Source organism: Telopea speciosissima, chromosome 6, assembly GCF_018873765.1.
Source record: "Telopea speciosissima isolate NSW1024214 ecotype Mountain lineage chromosome 6, Tspe_v1, whole genome shotgun sequence".
Taxonomy (NCBI): domain Eukaryota; kingdom Viridiplantae; phylum Streptophyta; class Magnoliopsida; order Proteales; family Proteaceae; genus Telopea; species Telopea speciosissima.
In genome coordinates this window covers 46,177,528-46,199,852 of record NC_057921.1, presented here as the reverse complement: position 1 = coordinate 46,199,852, position 22,325 = coordinate 46,177,528, and the positions used below count along the sequence as shown (strand labels likewise).

The 22,325-nt window shown below is 39.3% G+C and overlaps 2 protein-coding genes across 2 annotated transcripts; both read left to right on the top strand.

Moving 5' to 3' along the window:
- Positions 1-973: 973 nt before the first annotated feature.
- On the top strand, positions 974-13,229 carry LOC122665831. Its single transcript, XM_043861964.1, has 6 exons — positions 974-1,183; positions 1,689-1,775; positions 10,116-10,325; positions 12,106-12,267; positions 12,413-12,466; positions 13,113-13,229. Exons 1-6 carry the CDS (start codon positions 974-976, stop codon positions 13,227-13,229), a joined length of 840 nt encoding a protein of 279 aa, XP_043717899.1.
- A 2,552-nt stretch (positions 13,230-15,781) lies between these two features.
- LOC122665829 lies at positions 15,782-17,280 on the top strand. The gene is made up of 4 exons (XM_043861963.1): positions 15,782-15,898; positions 16,656-16,802; positions 16,906-17,034; positions 17,119-17,280. The coding sequence occupies exons 1-4, from the start codon at positions 15,782-15,784 to the stop codon at positions 17,278-17,280; spliced, it is 555 nt and encodes a 184-aa protein (XP_043717898.1).
- Positions 17,281-22,325: the final 5,045 nt, after the last annotated feature.

The window sequence follows — 22,325 nt, the reverse complement described above, 5'->3', positions numbered from 1 at the left end:
CCTCGGACCCCTCAAAGGGAGAATTTGTTGCTCTGCCACCATTCTTTTCAGCTCTCTACAAATTAAGGACTTCCTCCGCAATAATGAAAAACATTGGGGAAAGAGGATCCCTCTGACGCAACCCCCTTTCCACCCCAAAAAAACCCATCGGACCACCATTCACCAAAACTGAAATCCTAGTAGAAGAGAACAGCTGCCAAAGCCATGCCATCCTTTTCTCACTAAAGCCAAATCTGTCCAACACTAGGATGATTTTAATCCTTATTCTCCATATATAGGGAGATATAATTAAATGAATGATGACTGGACCAGGCTTACATGTTCTAAACTCCAAACAAGCCCTTCTTTTTTAGTAGCATTTATGCCAATAAAAGGCTGTACCTAGTGCACAAGGCGCAGGGTCTGGGGAGGCCAGGTCAAATGTATGCAGCCTTACCCCTATTTTCAGAGAGGCTGTTTCCAGGACTTGAACCCATGATCAAGTGTTCAACAAGTGAGCCCTTGACCAACGTGTCAAGCGCGTTTTTCACATTTATGCCAATCTAAATGCATTTAATGCAAAAACTTTTGCCCTAAATGTTTACTAAACTACTTGTGTATATAAGTAGGTCACACTATGTGTTGAATTGAGCTTGTAAACAATTTTTTCCAATTGATCTGACCATGGCTTTCTTTGCCCGTTCAAGTATTTGAGTGAGGCATGGATCCACAGTATGTATGGGTTCAGTTCAGGTTTAGATATCTTCTACAAGCACCCCACGCATGCAACCTATTTAATTCTAAAACTCTATCCATGTTATAAAAAGGACTTGAATGTTACTTGCCTTTTATAATAAGAATCGGAAAGAGATAATAAATGTTTACAAAAAATAGAATGATATAATAAATGTTTACCAAACTATTTGTGTATATAAGTAGGCCACACTATATGTTGAATTGAGCTTGTAAACAAGTTTTTCCAACTGATCTGACCATGGCTTTCTTTACTGGTGTTTCCATGACAAAGGTTTTGATGGGTACCATCAATTTGTTCCTGGTTGTTCTGTACCTTGTAGATTTGAAAAGCCATCATGGGGTGGAAGCAAAAAAGAAGGTGGAGCAAAATGAAGACGATTTGGAGCTGGAAAGGCAACTCAAGATTTTAATGTGCCTCAACCTCTCAAGACCATTAGAGTATGTGTCTGTATCTAATACTTACTTTTAGATCTCCATTTAAAATCCATGGATAGTTTTCACAAATACCCACAGTGCAACACATCACATATGTAGGGATTGAGGGCAGAGAGAAAGCGAGAGAAGGAACCAATGAGAAAGAATTCTTTATAGAATTCCATACTCGATCTCATAGTTACATATACAATTCCGTTAAAGTCTTATTCGGTCAAAGTCGTATGTATGGCTTTGTGGGAGATCTTTCGTATCTTTCGAGATCCACCTTACAATATAGGATCAAAAAACCAAAATAAATGATTTTAGCCCTTCTAAAAAGAAAACTGATTCTTGAACCTCTTTCATGCTCATGTCCCACTCTACCTAGCTTCCAAGTTCTCATCTTCCCTGCTCTCTCCCCCCCCCCCTCATAGAATCAGCTAGAATGGAAAAAACAGAGAAAATCATGGAAATTAACCTGGTTAGAGCATTAATGGAAGTTTGATCCTTCTTGGTTAATAAATTTTTTCTTCTTGCAGACAGAAGAGGGTGATATCCTTGATTGTGTTGATATCTACAAGCAACCTGCTTTCAGTCATCCATTGCTTAAAGATCACAAAATCCAGGTTTGCCATTCTTTCTTCTATTGTTATACTTATTTTTAGAAAATTTCACTAATTCTTTATCTTCAAAAAGAGAAGGGAATTAGTAAAGTACTTTTATGAAGTAATAAAATAGAAACGCTAATGGTAGGGATTGAGATCATAGTGGGAATGGCCATGTTTTTTGGCATTAATGGTAGGGGAGACCTTAGGTTTAATGGTATCATTCTGGATCGGAAGAATCCTTCATTAACTTCGTAGAATCAAAGTGAGAGATGGGCGGTTCCTCCCATTCCTCACAATCCTAATGGGAAAAAGGTCAATTTTATATTCACGTGATTGGTAGTTTGGAGGGGGGGGGGGGGTTGATTCTATTTTGTCCCCATTTGGGTAGTCTCCCTTTGGCTTGATTTGGCTGTGGGGTATTCCTTTGTTTTGTTGTGAAGCTCTCTCCTTGTATTCTTGATCATTATCCTTTTTTGTTTTTGTTTGGGGGGGGGGGGTATTAAACTAGGATTGAATTGATTGTAATTGCCTTATTGATTACAAGATATATAGAGAACTGGTTTACAATAATAGCATAGGTTATGTATGGAAGATATAATATGGTGATTAATCCTTATCAAGAGCTGAGGTGGAGGATAGAATCAAATATTGGGTTCCCAAGTTTAGGAGGGAATCCTATATTTGGTCAATATGCCCCCTCAATTGGAAGGTCCCGAGCATCGGAGCTTCAACTTGTCACGTAAGAATTGAAACCGGGCCGTTGCTAGGGCCTTGGTGAGAATGTCTGCGAGTTGGTCCTTTGTGGAGATGAGTTAGACCAGCAACTCATGGTTGGTGACTCGGTCCCAGACGAAATGGAAGTCAATTTCAACATGTTTGGTCTGGGCGTGAAAGATTGGATTAGCTGAGAGATTGGTGGACCAGATAAAGAGATGCCAAGTTTAGTTAATAAGGACTAGAGCCAGATTAGTTCAATGGCTGCATCTGTCAAGGCCTTGCATTCTGCTTCTGTGGAAGAGTATGCAACACTATGTTATTTTTTTGATATCCAGGAGATTAGATTAGAACCAAGAAAGATGGCAAATCTGCTAGTAGATTTTTTGTCGTCGCCGCAGCCAGCCCAATCAGCATCACTGAAAGCTTCTAACCATAAATTAGAGCAGCGATCAATCAAAAGGCCACGAGATTGGGTACCTTTTAGATAGAGGAGAGTCTGCTTAACCAACACCCAATGAGTTTCAGTTGGGGCATGCATACATTGGCAGGCCTTATTTACTACAAAGGCTACACCTGGACGAGTCAATGTGATGTATTGAAGTGCACTGACGATGGAACGATATAATGTGGGATCTGCCATAGGAGTACCCGAGATAGCTGTAAGGGCCAATGAAGTGGCCATTGGTGTCTGTAGGGGCTTACAGTCGGCCATACCAGCCTTCGTTAATAAATCGCCAATATAGTGGGATTGACAAAGAAGTAGGCCTTGGGCATGGGCAAGAGCTTCAATCCCGAGAAAGAAGTGCAATGGGCCCAAGTCCTTGATAGCAAATTCCTCCTCTAGTTGCTTGGGAAGGGTCGATATGTGACCTTGGGAAGTCCTTGTGACAACTATGTCATCGACATATATAAGAACAAAGATGTTGTTTGCACCTTGGCGATAGATGAATAAAGAGGGGTCCGTCTGTGGTGCCCTGTATCCAATGCTAAGAAAGAACTGAGAGAGGCATGTGAACTAAGCCTTGGGAGCCTGTTTGAGTCCATATAGAGACTTCAATAATTTGCATACTTGATTGGGTTTGCTTGGATCAACAAAACCTGGAGGTTGAGACATGTATACCTCCTCTTGAAGCACGCCATGTAAGAAGGTGTTGTGAACATCCAATTGTCGCATGACCCAACCATTAGAAATAGCTAGAGACGACACTGAGCCTACCCATCATCAACATCGAGCCTTACCCTCTCACTATCGAACAGTCATTTCTACTGTCTATCTCACTTCGACATTCAACCAATGGCACTAGACACCCGATTCATTTCTCTCGATGTCGAGTGCACCCCACTTCGATGTCGACTCAGGCACTTTCACTATCGAAAAGCTACTGATCCGAGAAGCCCAAACCTTCCATGTTTTGCTCTGATTGTGATTCCTTTCGTGTCCTAGCCTATTTTTTGCACTTTGGAGCTCAATCTTGACTCCCTTAGGCCTCAAGAAACACCCCCTAAAGCAACTAAACACTTGCGCTATCCATCCATTGGTCCTTACCTTGACTTTGCACTCGGCATCGATGCAAAGACCTCCCATTTGGATGACCAGGATTAACCTAGCCATACTTACACGAATTTGGAAGTACACACACCCCTTTACACCTATAAATACACTCTCTCTCACGTTGAGGAGGGTTCACAACCCTTGCATAAGTTGGAGTTGGCTATTTATACCTTGCTTGCTCCCCCTCTCAAGTGTTTTGGAGTCTCTTGCCTTGGCCTTGACTTAACCTTAGTCCATTGTCTTTCCAACACTTAAACATCACAATCCACCATTGAAACCTTTCAACACCAAGACTTGAAAACAACTAGACCATAAGTTTCGGTGCTTGGTCAACGAAGCATTCAAGCACAAGAGACAAGAGAAGTCACAACAAGCGCCGAAATTTGCTCCTACGTACAAATCCCCTGAGTTACACAAGGGAAACCTCCACATCTCCATTTTGATCTCTTTTGACTAGGTAGGTCTCTCTTTCTTCTTAACCTTATTCGACGTACTTTGTCTTTGCTTTTTTTCATTTTACATCTTCGGAGGAAAGTGGTCCCACCTTTCTAGGTGGTGATCACCTTACTCCCTGTTGTTATTTTATTTTGTATCATGTTATATCTCATGCATGCATCTTCATGACCCCTATCCCCATTCCTATGTTCTCCATGCATATGTATTAAATTACCATCTTTGTTTACATGTATTTCATCGCATAATCATGCTTAACGTAGAGTCAATCATATTTGCATTCCTTCACTTTTACATTCTGGTATCTTATTTTCACAAGATTTTACCCATATTTACATTCTTCAAAAGCATGTTATTCATTCCACTATGCCTAGCAATAGAGAGACCAACAAGTCTAGGCGGATTGGGGTGCCTAATACCTTCCCCAGATCGTAACTTGACCCGTACCCAGACCAACGAATCATTTGTCCCCAAAAGGGCATAGCATGAGAGTCATTACATTTACATCATGGGTGCTAGACCCTCCTCTAGGTGGCGACTCCAAACATTCAATCCACCTCTATCTCTTCTCCCCAAAGAAAGATGGGGTGTAGGACACATGGCGATACCCGCCATGTCATTGTCCTCACAGAGGGTGTGGACATTGGAAGTGGTAATGGAATTAGTGAGGGGAAGGAAATCATTCAGTTGAAAAATTGACGCGGGAGAGGGTGGAGAGTAAGCAAACAACGAGAGGGAACTGAGGGAGGTTGCTGAACCAAAGGCCAGAAAGAGAGATAATAGAGGGTGTTAGAGAGGGAGGCATGGAAGAAAGCATAGATAAAGAAAGGGCTATCGGCCAAAAATGAGAGGGTTTGAGAGGGTGGGGAGGCCTACAAAAGCATAGAGGCTAGTGCATTGTCTCCGACAAGTTCAGCATCGTCAGAAGGCTCTATCCAGATCTTTGGTATCTAAAAACTTTAGTGATCAAGAATTCTTCAAGAATATTGGTTGGTTGAACCTTAACCATATTAAATAGCTGAGTCACAATCCTTTCCAAAGGCTCTTCATGCATAAGATAATAGCTTCAATAACATATGGCTAGAGCTTAATCTCTCATGTAGTGACAAATCAGATTTTCTATTCTAATGGAAACAAAATGCGTGATTATGAAGCTAGAGTACATGTATGTGCGTCAATGCGTGAAGATGCCTTGTTTGTATTTTCTCAGTCGATTCCCTTGGTACCTCTTGAGGCCTCTGTATGATGTGGAAAGATACTTTCCATGTGGATATTCTACACTCAGATAATAGAATCATTGATGTGAAGATTTAGTTAGCTTATTTTCCATCCTTCTTCCTAACTTGTGTTAATGGGGATCCCAATAGAAGTCAATGCCAAGTGGTGTGGGACCCCATCTGACATCTCGTGAATGGGAAAGATCGGATAACTGGATCTGTTTTGGTGACTTCAATTCATATTTATCCTGGTATGCGATGTTTTAAAGAAATGACTGAAGCATGTAACATCCAAGACTTGAGATCTCATGGGCGTGTTTATACATGGAGTAATAGGCGAATAGGCTCTTCAAATATCAGGATTATAGGGCTCTTTCAAACCTAGCATGAAGGAGCACCTTTGAGGAAGCGGTCATCTTTGTTCGGCCTGCCATTGGATTTTACCATGTACCTATTGTGGTGGATACTAATGGGGGGAGAGTCTTTGGTCTACACCCTTTCGATTTTGAGGCCATATGGTTCAGCCATCCTGATTGCCGCCCAATAGCTTCTATTGCTTGGTCCATCCTTGCAACTGGTTCTGCTTTTGAAGTGCTTCATCAGAAATTGGGGCATACCAAATTTGTCTGTCGTAAGTGGAATCATACAATGTTTGGCCATGTGCAAACTAAAATCAAGAAATTGAAGGCTGAGCCTTCAACCTTGCAAGACATTTCTAACACCGAGAGCATGAAATTCAAAAGTTACTTGAGATGGAGCTTGTTAACGAGGAAGAAATGTGGCAACAAAAGTCTCCTATCAAGTGGCTTAAATGTGGGGACCTAAATAGTAAATTCTTTTAAGCATCAAGTATTCAACTTCGGCATCACAACAAGCTTCTTAAACTTAAGAGCCCATCTAGGAATGACATCAACAAGAGCCAAACAATGTACGAAGATCTCTAGTCATGTTAAACAAGCCTTTACCCCCCAAGGTTGTGATTACAATGACCTTACATAGGTACTTCAAGTGATTTAACCATGAGATTCACACATCACTCTTTGTCATGTCACCTTTGAAATCTCCCGACCTAGATGGATTTCCCCTTGCTTTCTTCTAAAAGTATTGGGATTTCCTCTATACAGATGTTTTGGCTTTTGTACAAGAATTTTTTAGGTGTGTCAATCTTTATCTAACAACAATTGAGACATTTCTTTGTCTCATTACGAAGGTTACTAACCCAAAAGTTGCAGAGCAATGAGGCCGATCAGCTTATGTGATGTGGCAACAAAAGTGATCATGAAGATTATGGCCTCGCGCTTGCAGACCATATTTGATAAAATAATTTCTCCAGTTCAATTTGCATTCATCCCTGGTAGGCTGATCTCAAATAACATTTACACTGCACATGAAGCCTTTCATTATATCAGAAATCGACACAAGGGAAAGAGAATTTATTGCAGTGAAGCTTCATATACAGAAGGCTTATGATCAGATGGAGTGATGCTTCATTGAAAACTTTTGCTTAGTATTGGTTTCAATCACCAATGGGTAGTGAGGATTATGGCTTGTGTTACCTCAGTATCATATAGCCTAGAATCATACTTACATGTAGTATTCGACAAGGGGAAAAAAACGAAGAACAGAGAGAGAGCATACAACGCACAACACAGAGATTTTACGTGGTTCACCTCCAATATGGAAGCTACATCCATGATTGAGCAGTCCAACAGGTTTCACTATTTCTCTGAACTATTACAAAACCCTCATCTATCTTATCTCAAAGAGATAAGAACAATATATATGAAAACCCTAACCCAGAAAGTACACAAATGCCCCCAGCCTAAAAAAGAACCAAAAAACCTGGGTCAGACCAAAACACAACACATGGCTCAAAAGGTACTCGTTTCGAAGGTCTCGACGAGCCCAACACGACCTTCGTCATTTTTTGGCATTCCGAGATTGTTTCGAGGCCGAGACTGCCCTCCGAAGGTCTCAACCGCACTTTCTGGACCAAATCAGGCTTCACCAACAACATAAGTGTGTAGGTTATCAATGGAATAAAGGTTAGGGGTAGAAAAATGCCTTTTACCCACCTTCTATTTGTAGATTATTGACTACTTTTCCCAGAATTGCAACTCCAAGCGATATCCTCTCTAGAGGAGTGTCTTGATCTTTATCATTGCATAAGTGGAAAAACAATCAACCTTAAGAAGTCCTCACTCACCTTTAGCCCAAACACTACCCCATGTTACAAGAGATGGTTCTCAAGAGTCCTTAAGATCCCTTACAGTGATGGTCCTCGTAAGTATCTCGGTCTCCCAGTTGACTTTGGAGTGTCAAAGGTTGAGCTATATCAAAATATAAATGATTAAACTGCCAAAAGACTCCAAGGTAGAAGGATCAATTCTTGACACATGCAGGGTAGGAAACTCTCCTTAAATCTAAGACTCTCTCTATGTCGACATTTGCATCTTCTCATTTTAAATTGCTAGCACCCACCATGATAGACTTGCTAAGGGGGCATCTCGTTTCTACTGAGGAAAAATTACTCCTCAAGGCCAAAAGATCCATTGGGTATCTTGGAAAAGAATGTACCAACTGAAATTTAATGGTGGATTGGGTTTTAGGGATCCAAAACAACATAACCTGGTCCTTCTTTCCAAAGTAGCATGGTGTCTATGGAGGTGCCCAGATTCCAAATGGGCTTTGTATATGAAAAAAATTTATTGTCCCTATTGTGATTTCTTGTAAGCCACTATGGGTCATCAACCTTCTTGGGCATGGCAAAGTATATTGGCTGGGTACAAAGTACTTCTTAAGGGCCTTTTTTTGCAGGTAGGGAAGGGGGACCAAATCAATAATTGGGATGGTCGGTGAGTTCCAAGTCTACCCAACTTCAAACTTCAACACCCTCGCCTGGACTCATGTCCATTGCATCTTTATCTGATCTTATTGATGATGTGAATAGGTGTTGGAAGTTTCATCTTACGGCAATCCTTAAAAATTAATCTTCCCTTATTTTCCAAGGGATGATATCTTAATTTGGGGAAGAGCACCAAATGGTTTCTATGGTGTGAAGTCCTCCTATCATGCTCTATGTGCTAAAAGCATCATTGATGCTTCATTTTTGGCATCATTATCAACTTCCAGAAGAGTGGTGCCATCTGAGGTGTGAAAGCAAATATGATCTTGTCATACTCTTCCAAAAATTAAATCATTCTTTTGGCGTGAATGTGCGGATGGACTAGCAACGGCAAAAGATTTATCCCATCGGACAATTTCATTGGAGATGGAATGTGTACGATGTGCAGAAGCTAAGTAGACAATTGCTCATGTCCTCTTTAGATGCCCTTTCGTGAGTGCGATTATGTTTGGTAGAAATTATGTTATATCTCCACAATTTTGACGCCACCAAACATACATCTTTGGGTCAAGAATTGAGAGAATTTGAGAGTCCATGGAAAGAGATTATATAGGGAGACCACTTCTCTCTGTTTCGTTGCAGGATATATTTGGCGGGCTTGTAATGATTATGTTTCCCAAAGGCACTCATGATCTCTAGAGGATATCATTATTCAAGCCCAACAGGCTTTCACACATCCAAGTACCATTATAAATCACACCCCACTACAAGATTCATCTTGGGAGCCTCCTACAAGAGGCTACTTAAAGTTTTATTATGATGCATCTCTGGTATCCGATAGCGCTATTGGTGGTCTTGGATTCATTTTCAGGGACAACTATGGTAGACCTTTGCATGCAACATCTGAACCGGCTCTATTCACAACTATTCTCGTTGGTGAAGCATTGGCAATTCGGACGAGGATCCTTCAAGCTATTGAAGATATTTTGGGTCATTTGATTGTTAAATCTGACAACAAAGTACTGATTTCACTTCTCAATGGTGAACGAACCGATCCACCAATTTCTGTCATCTCTATCGTGCAGGATATCACATATTTAGTTTCAAGTTCGGAATCTTATTACTATATAATTAACCGTTTCAATTACTTACACAACCACTATGATCATCAGGAAATTTTCCATTTTATTCTGTTAGAATATCATTTCTCTTCTTTGACTTTACTTGCAACCGAACGAAGCCTAAGTCATTATAGGGTCGTGATATTCGCAATTAATGACTTGGAATCTGTGATTAATTGGAATCTGTTAGCAGTTTCAATATCAACATAAATATCATGGTTGGGTCCATGTCATAATTCATAGAGGACCATAAAAAGTAATTAGCATTTCACCAAAAAAAATTTCATTAAATTCTATCATAAAATTAATTACATGAAATTTGAATTAATTTTTCCAATTCTATTACTTATCAGTTATCATAGAATCAAAATTTTATGTAGCATTTCATCAAAATAAATAAATAAATAAATAAAAAGTGAAAATTTGATTGATATTATTTTGATTTTCTTGCAGATGAAACCTAGTTTTTTCCCAGAAGGAGAGGCAAACAAAACTTCGTCAGCAACTGAACCTTTGCAAATTAGTTTAAAGCGCAAAGAGTGTCCCCAAGGATCAGTTCCCATTCAAAGGACTTCAAAAGAAGATCTTTTACGGGCTAGAGCTTTAGAAAGAGATTTCTCTACAAATATCAACCAAAGTAAGATCCACTTCCCGGGGCATTCGGTAAGCAATTCCTAACTCATAATTTAGATAATTCACGATCCTAACTAAGATGTATCCCAGCTAAATGGTGTCAGCAGTACTAATATTGTTTCATCATTCAACTATATTAAGAGAGTTCAGAATTTCGATTTTCAATAGAGATATTTCTTTATGGATGGTGTGGTTATGCCATGAAGAGGGCTGATGTGGTCTTTTTGTGTTTTTTTTTTTTGGTTAAAGGTCAGCAAAGGTATATATTAAATTTAAAAAAAGTACAAAGAAATTAAAGTCTAGACGTTCCTAGACAATTTCAAGCACAGAATAGATAAAGAATGTCCACCTTCAGCATGGCCATCAACAGACGACACACTCTACCTGAGCCAACAATCATCTGAATTTAACTAGTAAAACGATATGTAGCTTGGCCTTCCAAGAACATCCCAACTTATCTCATGATTGATGTAATTTGGAAACTAACTCTGTTACTATTGGAATCGAAAATCCACTACTTTTGGCTGCACACTTTGGTAAGTAATCTACTATGACATTTCATTCCCTGTAACTGTGAGAAATCTTCCATGAGATACCTTCCAAATAAGAAATTAAGGCCAACCAACACTGTTTATAGAACCATGGAATTGTCATGCTTTGAATAGACCCAACTACGTACAGCCACTGAATCACATTCTATCCATACCTTCCTTCCTTAATCCCATCTCCTTTCTTCAATGCATACAATACATAGGGCCTTCAAATTCAACCATGTAGTACTTCGTTCCAATACCAATGCAAAGGCTGAAAGATGACACTACCTTTCCTCTATCCTCTCTAATAATTCCCCCAGCTCCAATCCTTCCAAGGTTGCCAATAGAACAACCCCTTCTACATTGAATTTATGCCAACCCTTAGATTGTTGGATAACTACTAAAAAGAGCATGTCTTGGACTGTTTATATGTCAAACTTCATGGTTTGTCTCAACCCTGGAACAAAAATTCGATCGGAACCATGGGTTCCCCATCAATGGGAACAAATCCCTGATTTCAACCGGGTTTCGACCAAAACTCGGTTTTGGCCAGGTCGAAACCTTGTTAAAAACTGAGTTTTTTTTTTTATTGGTCTCAACTATAGAACCTATCACCTGGTGGCCTTTTCTTCCCTTCTATCATAGTTTTAGTTGTCAAATCCGTGGAAGCTTTCAATGAACATTTTAAGTGTTAATTGGATACATAGGGGATCACGGCTCACTATGTATTAGCCAATTTAAAAAATGCTCTAATCTTGTTAAAAATTGAGTTGCATGTTAAATGTTTAACATGGTGTATTGCTTTTATGCTGAAATTTGGATTTTTTGGATTTTTGCTAAGCCAACATAAATAATCTGTAGCATAAATAATTGATGTTGATTGGAGGATCAGCCATTGCTTCAGAGAAGTTAATGTGATAGCAGACATGTTAGCAAAGCGGGCTGCTGCAACTAGGTCGTCAAATAGCTGAGATGAGGCACCAAATTTCATTGGCAATGAGATGAGGTGGGATGCAACATTAAGGCCGAGATACAAGTTCTCTAGCTAGGTGAATAGGGGGTGTTTTTTTGTAATTGATTTTGTGGTCTTCTTCCCTGCTGATGGCCATGCCAAAGGTGGGGAAAGAAGTCCAGGAAGTCGGTTGAGTTCTCTATCTGTATATATATTACCTTTTCAATAGTTAATACAACATCTACTGACCTTTAGCAAAAAAAGAATTATGAAAATACCAAATAGATATTCATTATTTTAACCTCAAGAATTGATGACCATTCAGGTTTTAAATGTTCAAGGAAGAGACGCACTGATTCATGGAGCTTCTGCAGACATCAATGTATACAATCCAACTGTAGAACCTACACAGTTTACGAGTGCAATGATTTGGATTCAGGGTGGTACAGATGAACAAACGCTTGATTATATAACTGTTGGATGGATGGTATGTATATTGTGATAGGCCACCACCCCAAAAAAAAGTGTTTTAATTGCTTTTGCCTTTCAAAATAAAATTTTAAAAGAAGATAAACGGAAAGGCAATTGTTGTCTAACTTTATTTTTTTTTTTTTTTCAATTTGCAATATCAGGTTAATCCGCGCTTATACGGTGATCATCTTACTCGGTTATTTACATATTGGTCGGTATGTTGCAAACACTTGGGTTTTCCAATTTGTATTGGTGCATGACACATTTTATCACTGTTATTATCTATGTTTTTTTTTTTTTGATGAAAATAAAACCTTATTATATTAAAAAGAATATGTACGTCATTGTGGTATGGAGTAGTACAATTACTAGAGAACCTAGTTCTATCTAAATCCAAGACTGTATTGTAGAAGGTGTTGTTACTACACCATTTGAAACTAACACTAGAGAAATTTGTAGTTTGATCAGCTAGAGTATATTGAGAGAAAGATCACTAGAATGACTCACCTGCCTTTCTCGGATTGTTGCCACATGTGTTATGGATCCAGGCACATATGCAAACACAATCGTTTGGGCACCATGGATAGTATATTTCAACCGTGCAATATTCTGTTCAATATTCTCCATCATCTTGTATATCACCCAATATTGGGTTACCTTATTTGTGTACATCTTGTAAGCTATGTATATATATCCCTATTGGGATCATCAATGGATTAGAGAATAATATCTACCTTAACAGAGTGAAATAGTTTTTAAGTAAATTACAAGGTAAGCACATTTTGTCACTTGGATAAAAAAGAGACCAGAGATCTCTGTTGTAGCACCACACTTCTTTGATGTTAATATTCGCCTTCACAGTATGTTTCCATCCTTGCAACAGCCCGTAAAGTTCTGCTTCCTCGTCATTGGTTGGTAGACGACCTACAGATGTTAGAACTTTCTGGCCATCTAGCAAAATGGAAAAAGCCCAACTAGATAATCTTAGTTCAGGGTCATAAGTGCCTATGCAAATTAAGCCAGGGAATTGTAAGTCAGGGGTAGAAACTCGATTCAATTCATGGAATGAATGTGTGCATGGTGAGGGTGCATGCATAGGACAAGAGGGGGGTTGAATTTGCAGATCATCAATCCACTGAAATACATCTTTCAAAACCAGCATGGGATCAGTCTTGACCAAACCCTTAACAACTTTGTTCCTTACAGACCAGATGAAATAACAGGTGATAATAAACACTGAGAAAAACTAGATCAAAGAGTGTTTATCAAAGCTTTTTAAGCAAAGGAGAGAGGCACACAAATGTGTGATTGAAGGGTTGGATAGATGCTCGGTTCTCAATCCTAGAGGACCAGATGCCCAAATGTGCTTATTCCAATCACATGACAGGAATAGATGCCAAATCGATTCATCACAAGACCCATAGAGAACACAAGTAGGTTTAACAGGCATCCATTTCAAGATAGTAGCTTTAACAGGAAGTCCTGCATGTAAGTGTTAAATTAGGACTGTAAAGATTGAAAGGAGAAGAGAAAAGAGAGAGAGAGACCAGATTTAATGTGGTTCGGTTAGAACAACCTACGTCCACAGTGAGAATGCTTTTTTTTTGTGTGTATTTTATTCAATGAGATTACAGTCCTTATATATTAAGGATTCTTGATTAGGAGGTGGAGAGATTGAGGGAATAGATGGAGTGATTGAGGTAAGAATCCCTCTATACATGGTAATGGGATATTGAGTAATCCACCTACTATATTGGGTTTCCTTGATTGGATTCCTATCTTTTAGGTTGGCTGAGATAGCCGTTAGAGCAAGGCTCTTCTTATCTTCCAGCTGGTGGTTGGTAGAGAGAACCGTTGGAGAAAGATTCTCCCTTATACTCCCCGTCAATCTCAAGGGGGCTGCAGTCACATTGAGGTTGGTGAGTAAGGTGTTGAACTGTTGAGTTGATAGAGGCTTTGTAAAAATATCTGCCAGCTGATCTTTAGTGGAGATGAACCGCACATCAAGGAGTCCTTTGGCCACCTTGTCTCTAACGAAATGAAAGTCTATTTCAACATGCTTGGTGCGTGCATGAAATACTGGATTGGCAGTAAGATAAGTTGCACCCACATTGTCACACCACAAGGTTGGAGCAAACGGGATGAATATGTGAAGTTCTTTTAGCAGAGAGTGGATCCATGTTAGTTCAGCCGCTGAATTTGCAATGGCTCGATATTCGGATTCCGTGCTGGATCTTGAAACCGTTGCTTGTTTGCGTGAGCTCCATGAAATTAAGTTCTTACCAATGAAAATGGCAAACCCTATTGTTGATTTTCGATCATCGGGGCAACCAGCCCAATCAGCATCAGAATAAGCGGATAAGGCTAAGTTGGATCGCTTGTAGAGCATTAGCCCATGAGATGTAGTGCCTTTTAAATAGCGAAGTATTCTCTTTACGGCTGACCAATGATCTGTTGTTGGACTATGCATATATTGGCAAACTTTGTTGACAGCATACTGAATATCCGGTCTTGTAAGTGTTGCATATTGTAGGGCACCCACGGTACTTCGATATAATGTGGGGTCTTCCATAGGTTGCCCTGAGAATTTGGTGAGCTTTGTTGAGGGGGACATTGGTGTTGAAATTGGCTTACAGTCTGCCATTTTTACTCTTGCTAATAGATCTAAGACATACTGTCGTTGTGAAAGATGCAGGCCAGTAACCATTGATTCAACACTTACACCAAGGAAGTAATGTAAAGGGCCCATATCTTTGATAGCAAAAGCATTGCTTATTTTTGCTAGAAAAGTTTGTAGAATAGCATCACTTGTACCGGTTAGGATGATGTCGTCCACATAAATTAGAATGTATATTGTTCCTTCAGGTTTGTGGTAAATGAATAAAGACGTATCGGTCTTTGAACCTTCAAAGCCATTTTCAAGGAGGAAGGAACTAAGTCTATCAAACCAGGCCCTTGGAGCTTGTTTTAGACCATAGAGGGATTTGTGTAACCTGCAAACATGGGAAGGAAAATTTGAATTAGTAAAACCAGGTGGCTGATGCATGAACACTTCCTCATTTAGAATGCCATGTAGGAAGGCATTCTGGATGTCAAGTTGTCGAATTGGCCAAGATCTTGTGAGAGCAGTGGACAGAACCAAACGGATCGTAGTGGGCTTTACCACAGGGCTAAAAGTCTCATTATAAACAAGCCCTTCTTTTTGATTGTATCCTTTGGCCACAAGTCGGGCTTTGTAGCGGTCTATACTCCCATCGGCCTTACTCTTGATTCGAAAGACCCATTTGCAACCTACCACATTTTGAGACGGAGTGGGTGGAACAAGAGTCCCAGTCCTATTTTTGAGAAGGGCATTGAATTCAGAATCCATAGCCTGACGCCAATGGGCATAACGATTTGCTTGGGCAAAGGTTGTAGGTTCAGTGGTGGTAGAGGTATTTGTTTTGGTGATGGTAAGAAAGGTTTTGGGCTTCCGAGTGCCATCCTTTGTGCGAGTTACCATGGGATGTTGATTTCTTATTGGCTAGGCAATGGGTAAGTCAACAACCAAATCAATTGATGGAAGAGAACCTGGGTCATTTGAAGTTGATGAGGAGGAAGTAGTGATGATTGGGTTTGAGGCTGGGGATGGGATGGTGGTCGATGATGTAGTTGTTGGAATAGAGGGTGTAGGGGTGGCTGGTTGAGGTGAAATAGGTGGCTGTCGGGATGCCATTTGGTTAGGTAATACCCAATCAACTATGGGTGGTGGTCCAAGAAGCGATGGTTGGGTAACCACTGGTGGTGGAAAGTTTGTTGTGTCGATCTTGAATGGGAATCTGGCTTAATCAAAGATTACATGACGAGAGATGGTGAAACGTTTTGCTTCACGATCATAACACTTATAGCCATGGTGTTTGGAGCTATACCCTAAAAACACATGGATCTGAGAACGGAAATCTAATTTATGTTTATTGTATGGTCTTAGAAGTGGGTAGCAAGCACAACCAAAAACTCTTAGGTTATCATAGGTAGGGTGTGTGCCAAATAATTTAAAAACTGGAGATTGGTTTCCAAGGACAACTGTCGGTAGTCTATTGATTAGAAACACTGCGGTATTCTCCCTTATAGTAAGACACGCTAAAAAAACATTTTAAATCTTTGGTGAATCTTAATTATCCAAAAAAAGCGCCACCATTTGGTAATCATGGGGCTGGGTGGGTTAGATGAAGAAATGAACTTGGCCGCTTGTTGAGTGAAAACTACCCCTGAATTGGAAAGAGAACATCTCCAAAGATAATTAGATTCCGAAATATTAAGCCTCAAAATATTGTTAACAGCCCTCACCTTCTCCTTCCCTTCTAGAAAATTTTTTATATCATATATTTTATCTAATTGAATAAAAAATATTTAAAAAATGTACAGGTTAATAGGAATAAGCATGATGGGTGCTACAATACTCTTTGCACAGGTTTTGTGCAAGTTGATAGATCACTGACTCCAAGTGCTCGTATAACTCCACTTTCTACAATTGGTGGAGCTCAATATGTGATCAAAGTCAATGTTTATCAGGTATATGTATAATTTAAATTCAAAATTTTTTTTTTAAATGTAAAAAATGCTAGTGATGTAGCTAATTAACAACATATTTATTTTATTTTTATCCTTACTGCAGGATCCCTCGAGCGGGAACTGGTGGTTGATAATCCAAAAAAATGGTGTATTTGTTGGTTATTGGCCAAAGAACTTATTTACTTATTTAGCTGATGGTGCTAATAGTATTTGTTGGGGAGGGGTTGCACAGGCTAGTTCTAATGGAGTTAGCCCTCCAGTAGGAAATGGTCGTTTCCCATATGATCCATTTCCATGTTTTTTTCTATGGATGAAGATTGTGAATAAGAACTATGGTCTTGATTTTCTATTAAACAAAATAGATATAACTCCTTATGTGGAGGGAAAGAACTGCTATGACATACTTTATCATAAATATGTAGCTGAACGAGGAGCAAGTTTAACATTTGGAGGACCTGGTGGCATCAACTGTGGCTAGTTTTTGTCTTTCAGTTTTGTAATATTGAATTTTCAATAATATTTTATGGGCTTCCCTGGGTTCCAAATAATATTTGGATATATATATATCTATGTGTGTGTGTGTGTGTTACTGTTAGTAAACTCGCACATGCAAATGCATGTGTGGGCATTGCCAATATATTACTAAGAATATATTGGCAAGAATTTGAGGCTGAGAGAGAGAGAGAGAGAGAAAAGGTTGGGGTGGGGAGAGATGTATGAGAGGGGAAGGGGTTGTTTGAAAAAGTGTTTACCCCTACCTGCACACTAATGAGGACTGACACTTCGCCATGAAATTTGATCTAACAAGTTTTTTTCGTGATAAATTAATTTTCAAAAATTTTAGTTGAATTGTCTCTAAATTGCTACCCATATGTCCGAAAAAAGTTGACTTAATTTTATTTGTAGCTTCCCTCATACAGGTTGTTAAGAGAGTATGCCTTCTAGATATGTTCAGTTTCAGCTATTCAGGAACCGTAGTTAGCATAGAAGTGGGAAAGTGATTATTAAGAATGAGAATCACAAAGTTTTGGCAGAAAAGTGATAGAAAATGTGCCCTTACACTAACCCATTTCTGAATTTGGTGATTTTCAAATAGGTGAGAAAGCTAGGGGTTGATTTTAGCATCCATGTTTAGTATGATTTTTAGGTTGTGGCTTATAAATTATGTGAACTTTTTGCAACTGGTGCTTAGAAGTTCAGTTGGTCTATCTAAGAAAAAACCCACCATCTTCTTCTCTCCCAAACTTTCGTAAATAACAGAATTATTGTTTATAAAGAAAGATATATAGAAGGAAAAGAGGGAGAGAGAGAGGAGGAGGAGAGATTTTGGTGAATTCTTCATCCATTCTTGGAGCAATCTTGGGATATTCTTGTTTGGATTCTCCAAAGACAATGCTTCTTATGGAGACTACCTAGTCATGTGGATGTCAGTTTGAAGCCTTCTGTACCACTTAGCTTTGAAGAATTGCTAAGAACCTGAGAACCTATATATCTCTGGTATTGCCATCAACGTCTGTCTGATGTTTTGGCAGCCCAGTAATTCTTGATGTCATTGTCTATTATTTATTTGAGGAAGGTAAGATGCTTTGGCAGCCCTTGATCTCTTTTAAAATAATATGATAAAAAAAGTACAAACAAATCCCTGAGAATACTTAAAATCAATAGTTCATCGGCTCAAAAAATATAAAAAAGTTAATAACAAAAATTTTACGATTACAGCTTTATTATAAAGGTGAAACAGGAAAAGAGTTCAGTGAGATTTAGGAATCTAAAGAAATATCCTAAACCATATTCTAAGTATTTGGGGTCTGTTACATGAATCCTATCCTTGGCATTCCAATCTGTCATATACCATATATGTTTATGAAGATAAATAGTTGGAAATATGCTCCCAACCTGTATCAGAGAAAAAGAGTCCATTCTTTTAGTAAATTACAGTAACTTAACAATTTCATTAGCAACTATAGATAAAAGAGAAAATTACATACAGCCCCCTAGTGTTTGCAACAATAACAGAACACTTCCCCTAGTTTCACATTTTACATGCATCCCTTAGATGTTTGGGAGGCTTACAAATAAACTCTTTACCGTTAGGTTTAAACCTTTAATTGCAGTTAAAATTTTGAAAATGACTACATTACTCTTCTATTTTTGTCCAATTCAGATCGTCTACGGCACAGCTGCCCATAGTGGCCTGTGTGGCGCAGACTGGGCCGCTCGTGCAATGACTGCCTTACCCCGCTCAGGCAAGGCGTTTGGACAGAGGGGTAAGGCGGTCTTTGCACGAGCGACTCTGTCTGCACCTTAGTTAGTAAAGTCGCGTATCATACGCGTATTATACGCGTTCCCGTATTTTTAAACGTATAATACTCCCGTCCCCGTATTTTCCCGTATTTTTATAAAAAACGCGTTTTTTAAGCAAGCACGATTATACTCAATAATACACGTATTATACATTTTTTTATAAAAAAATTATCCAAAAGATTAGAATTTAGGGAAACGATTTCACTTTCCCTTTCGTCCCTTTCGATTTGCGTTGAACATCCAACCGTAGCAGGCAAAAGTAGCCGCCCTCCATCTCCAATCATCCTCGCCATCTCCGTTCAACAAAGCGGCACTTAAGTCTTGTACTCTCCTCTTGTTTCTCTGGTCTTTCAACTTGCTCATGTCATTTTCAGACAATCTACATTCATTTCTTGTAGATTATTGATATTTTGGTATGTTAAATGATAATCTTAGAGATGTTATATAGCATATTATATTATTGTGTTTATTTTAGTTAATAAAATCATGATATTATTTTGTTTATTAGGTGGTGAATGCATGTTATATAATGAATATATGTCCGTTTTTTAAAGTATTATTGCCGTCTATGCCGTATTATATCCGTATTAAACGCGCACGTATTATTACCGTGATGCATTTTATGAAGCCGGATTTTTGAAAAGTATTATTACCGTCTAATCCGTTTAACTGCCGTACGTATCCGTTCCCGTTCAATTGCCGTTCCCGAACTTACTAACTAAGGTCTGCACCACTCAGACCGCTATGGGCATCGTGCCGTAGAGGATTTGGATCCATTTTTGTCATGGATTAGTAACTATCCCACGAGGATAGAATGATAGAGGTAAAGTAAAAGCTTCTGTAATACCACAGTGCACAATCCAATAGGTAACCCTAATTGGTTCAACAGAGTTATGAGCCAATCTGCAACTTGTCTGCAACCAGAATAAATGCTTATTCTAACATGTAGACCAACCAATCAGCCATTAAATCAAGCTTAGAATCTGTTCAGATCGATCGATTCACCAATAAAGTAGAACTAGGAACAAATTGATGGAAGCGACAAGCACCTCGACCTAGCAGGTAACTAAAGATAGTAAATCAATGGCAGTAGAAACTGTTCAGATCGATAGATTCACCAATAAAGTAGCCTGAAGGCCATAATTTAGCTGAAGTGTAGAGGTTTTAAGGAACTGAAACTTTGCCACCAAATCAATTCTGCCATTAATGAACTTCCAAATATCATAACCAGATGTATCTTCTACTATAGCCATACCAAGCCAAGCCGGCCTAATTACCCTCTGAAGGTGACAAGGGTTCTCTGTTCTCCCAAGGGTTTTAATGTCAATGGCTCTTTCATTGAGTCGTATTAAAAAAATAAAAATTGGGGAGCGGTTCCCTCACCATACTGTTGTGAAGTTCTCCTTAGAGATGCTCGACACGTGTTAGAGAGAAATCCAACGATTGTGAGGTGAAATACTTTACGATGGTGGTTCCCAAACAACCAGTGACTCTCTCTCTCTCCTCTCTCGACTCTTTCCTCAAAACCCCTCGCTTCATTCTGTTCTCTCCACTCTTTCCTCAAAACCAGACTTGTCTCTCTCCTCTCTCCACGTTTACAGTTTCTCAATGAAACAGCAACTCTCACATCTCCTCTCTCCACTCTTTCCTCTTTCCCACTCTCTTCTCTCTCCTCTCTATTCTTCCAGACTCTTCATGTTTATTCTATGCTTTCATTTTCTGTCCTCTCTGGTCTGGTTTTGTTTCTCTTTCTCAGATTTGATACTTTTTATGAATAATATCACATTGTCTTGCAGTTTATTTGACTAAGAACAGCGATTTTGAAGAAGGTACTCACCTTTTCCGATACCCCAACAATGGTGTTCTCCTTTCCCTGAAGCAGCAAGTCCTCATGTCCCCTCTTCCGTTCCCTTCTAATTCTTCAATAAATTATTACCCAAAAAGCAAAAAGAGTATAAAGCTTGCAATGGCTAGAGGGTTTAAGCTTCTTAATGGAACTTTACTGCAATTCAAAAGAATCTAATTGAGATTGATGCCACTTTTTCTCTCAAGAGTTTCCTTGGTAGAAAGAAGAAACTGAGAAGCCCTACCAACTCATTATTCTGTAATCCTCCTCTTAGTCTTAAAACTCTTGCCAACACTGTTTTCGACTTTCCGTCATCATTAAAGTTCCCTGTTCATGTACTCTTGTTAATAATTTCCTGCTTATTACTTCAATTTTAATGCCACAGTATTCCGAGATAATGGATAGGAATGAGGAGATTGAAGTTGAAGCCTCTTTTTTTTTACATCTTTTTTAAAATAAGAAAACAGGAACCTTCATTATTAATCACTGAAGATATGCAGGATGCATGGTTTTTCTTTAGCAAGTGTTCCTTAGCTCCTTAATCAGAGATCCATCTTTTAGAAAAACAGATAGAGATAGAGAGAAATCCACCATCTTAAACTATATTTGAAAATAGTATAGAGAGAGGAGAGAGACGAGAGCGGGAAAGAGGAGACGTGAGAGTTGTTGTTTCATTGGGAAACTGCTTACATGGAGAGAGGAGAGAGACAAGTCTGGTTTTGAGGAAAGAGTGGAGAGTGGAGAGAGGAGAGAGAGAGAATCACACGTTCATTGGAAACCACCATCTTAAACTATATTTGAAAAGCCAGCCCTTGGATTTTTGTTTGACATATGTCAAGCATCCCTAAGGGGAACCTCACGAACCGTATGGTGAGGGAACCTTAGAGGAAAAAAATCCAAAACCCACCCAGTATCGGCAGCCATGGCTGCCATTTGGAGCACCATGACAGACACAAATTAAGGCCCACAAAGGCTGTGCAGCCATGACCGAAAGTAGCTGCAAGGATTGTGCAGCCATGGCCGCCCAGCCAGCAAGGGCAGCATGCTCTCTGCTTACCCACCATTCGTCCTCTGCTCACTTTTGAGTCATCGGTGATGAGTTTTCTCATCTCCAGTGACCTGCTCATTATCTTAAAAAAAAAAAAAAGGGTTGCAACAGAGGCGGTGAGAACACAGATTTAAGGGTACTTGAATCGGCCATTAAAAGAAGAGGTTTATTAGGGTTTTCAATCGGATTAAGGGTTTCCTATGGGCATTAGAACGACGATCGGACACCGGCATCAAGTTCGCTGGAGTCACGCATCACGCCATCATTTGCCAGAATCATAGAGGCCGAATACCATCTGGGGAAGCCGAAATCGGCGGCTGAAAAT

Excerpts from the sequence above, each read along its gene's own strand:
- LOC122665829 (XM_043861963.1), top strand. The coding sequence starts at position 15,782 with ATGGGTAAGTCAACAACCAAATCAATTGATGGAAGAGAACCTGGGTCA. Across the intron at positions 16,803-16,905 it reads TCAAAGTCAATGTTTATCAG|GATCCCTCGAGCGGGAACTG; the intron begins GTATATGTATAA and ends TCCTTACTGCAG. Across the intron at positions 17,035-17,118 it reads GTTGGGGAGGGGTTGCACAG|ATTGTGAATAAGAACTATGG; the intron begins GCTAGTTCTAAT and ends CTATGGATGAAG.
- LOC122665831 (XM_043861964.1), top strand. The coding sequence starts at position 974 with ATGGCTTTCTTTACTGGTGTTTCCATGACAAAGGTTTTGATGGGTACC. Across the intron at positions 1,776-10,115 it reads TTAAAGATCACAAAATCCAG|ATGAAACCTAGTTTTTTCCC; the intron begins GTTTGCCATTCT and ends ATTTTCTTGCAG. Across the intron at positions 12,268-12,412 it reads ATATAACTGTTGGATGGATG|GTTAATCCGCGCTTATACGG; the intron begins GTATGTATATTG and ends TTGCAATATCAG.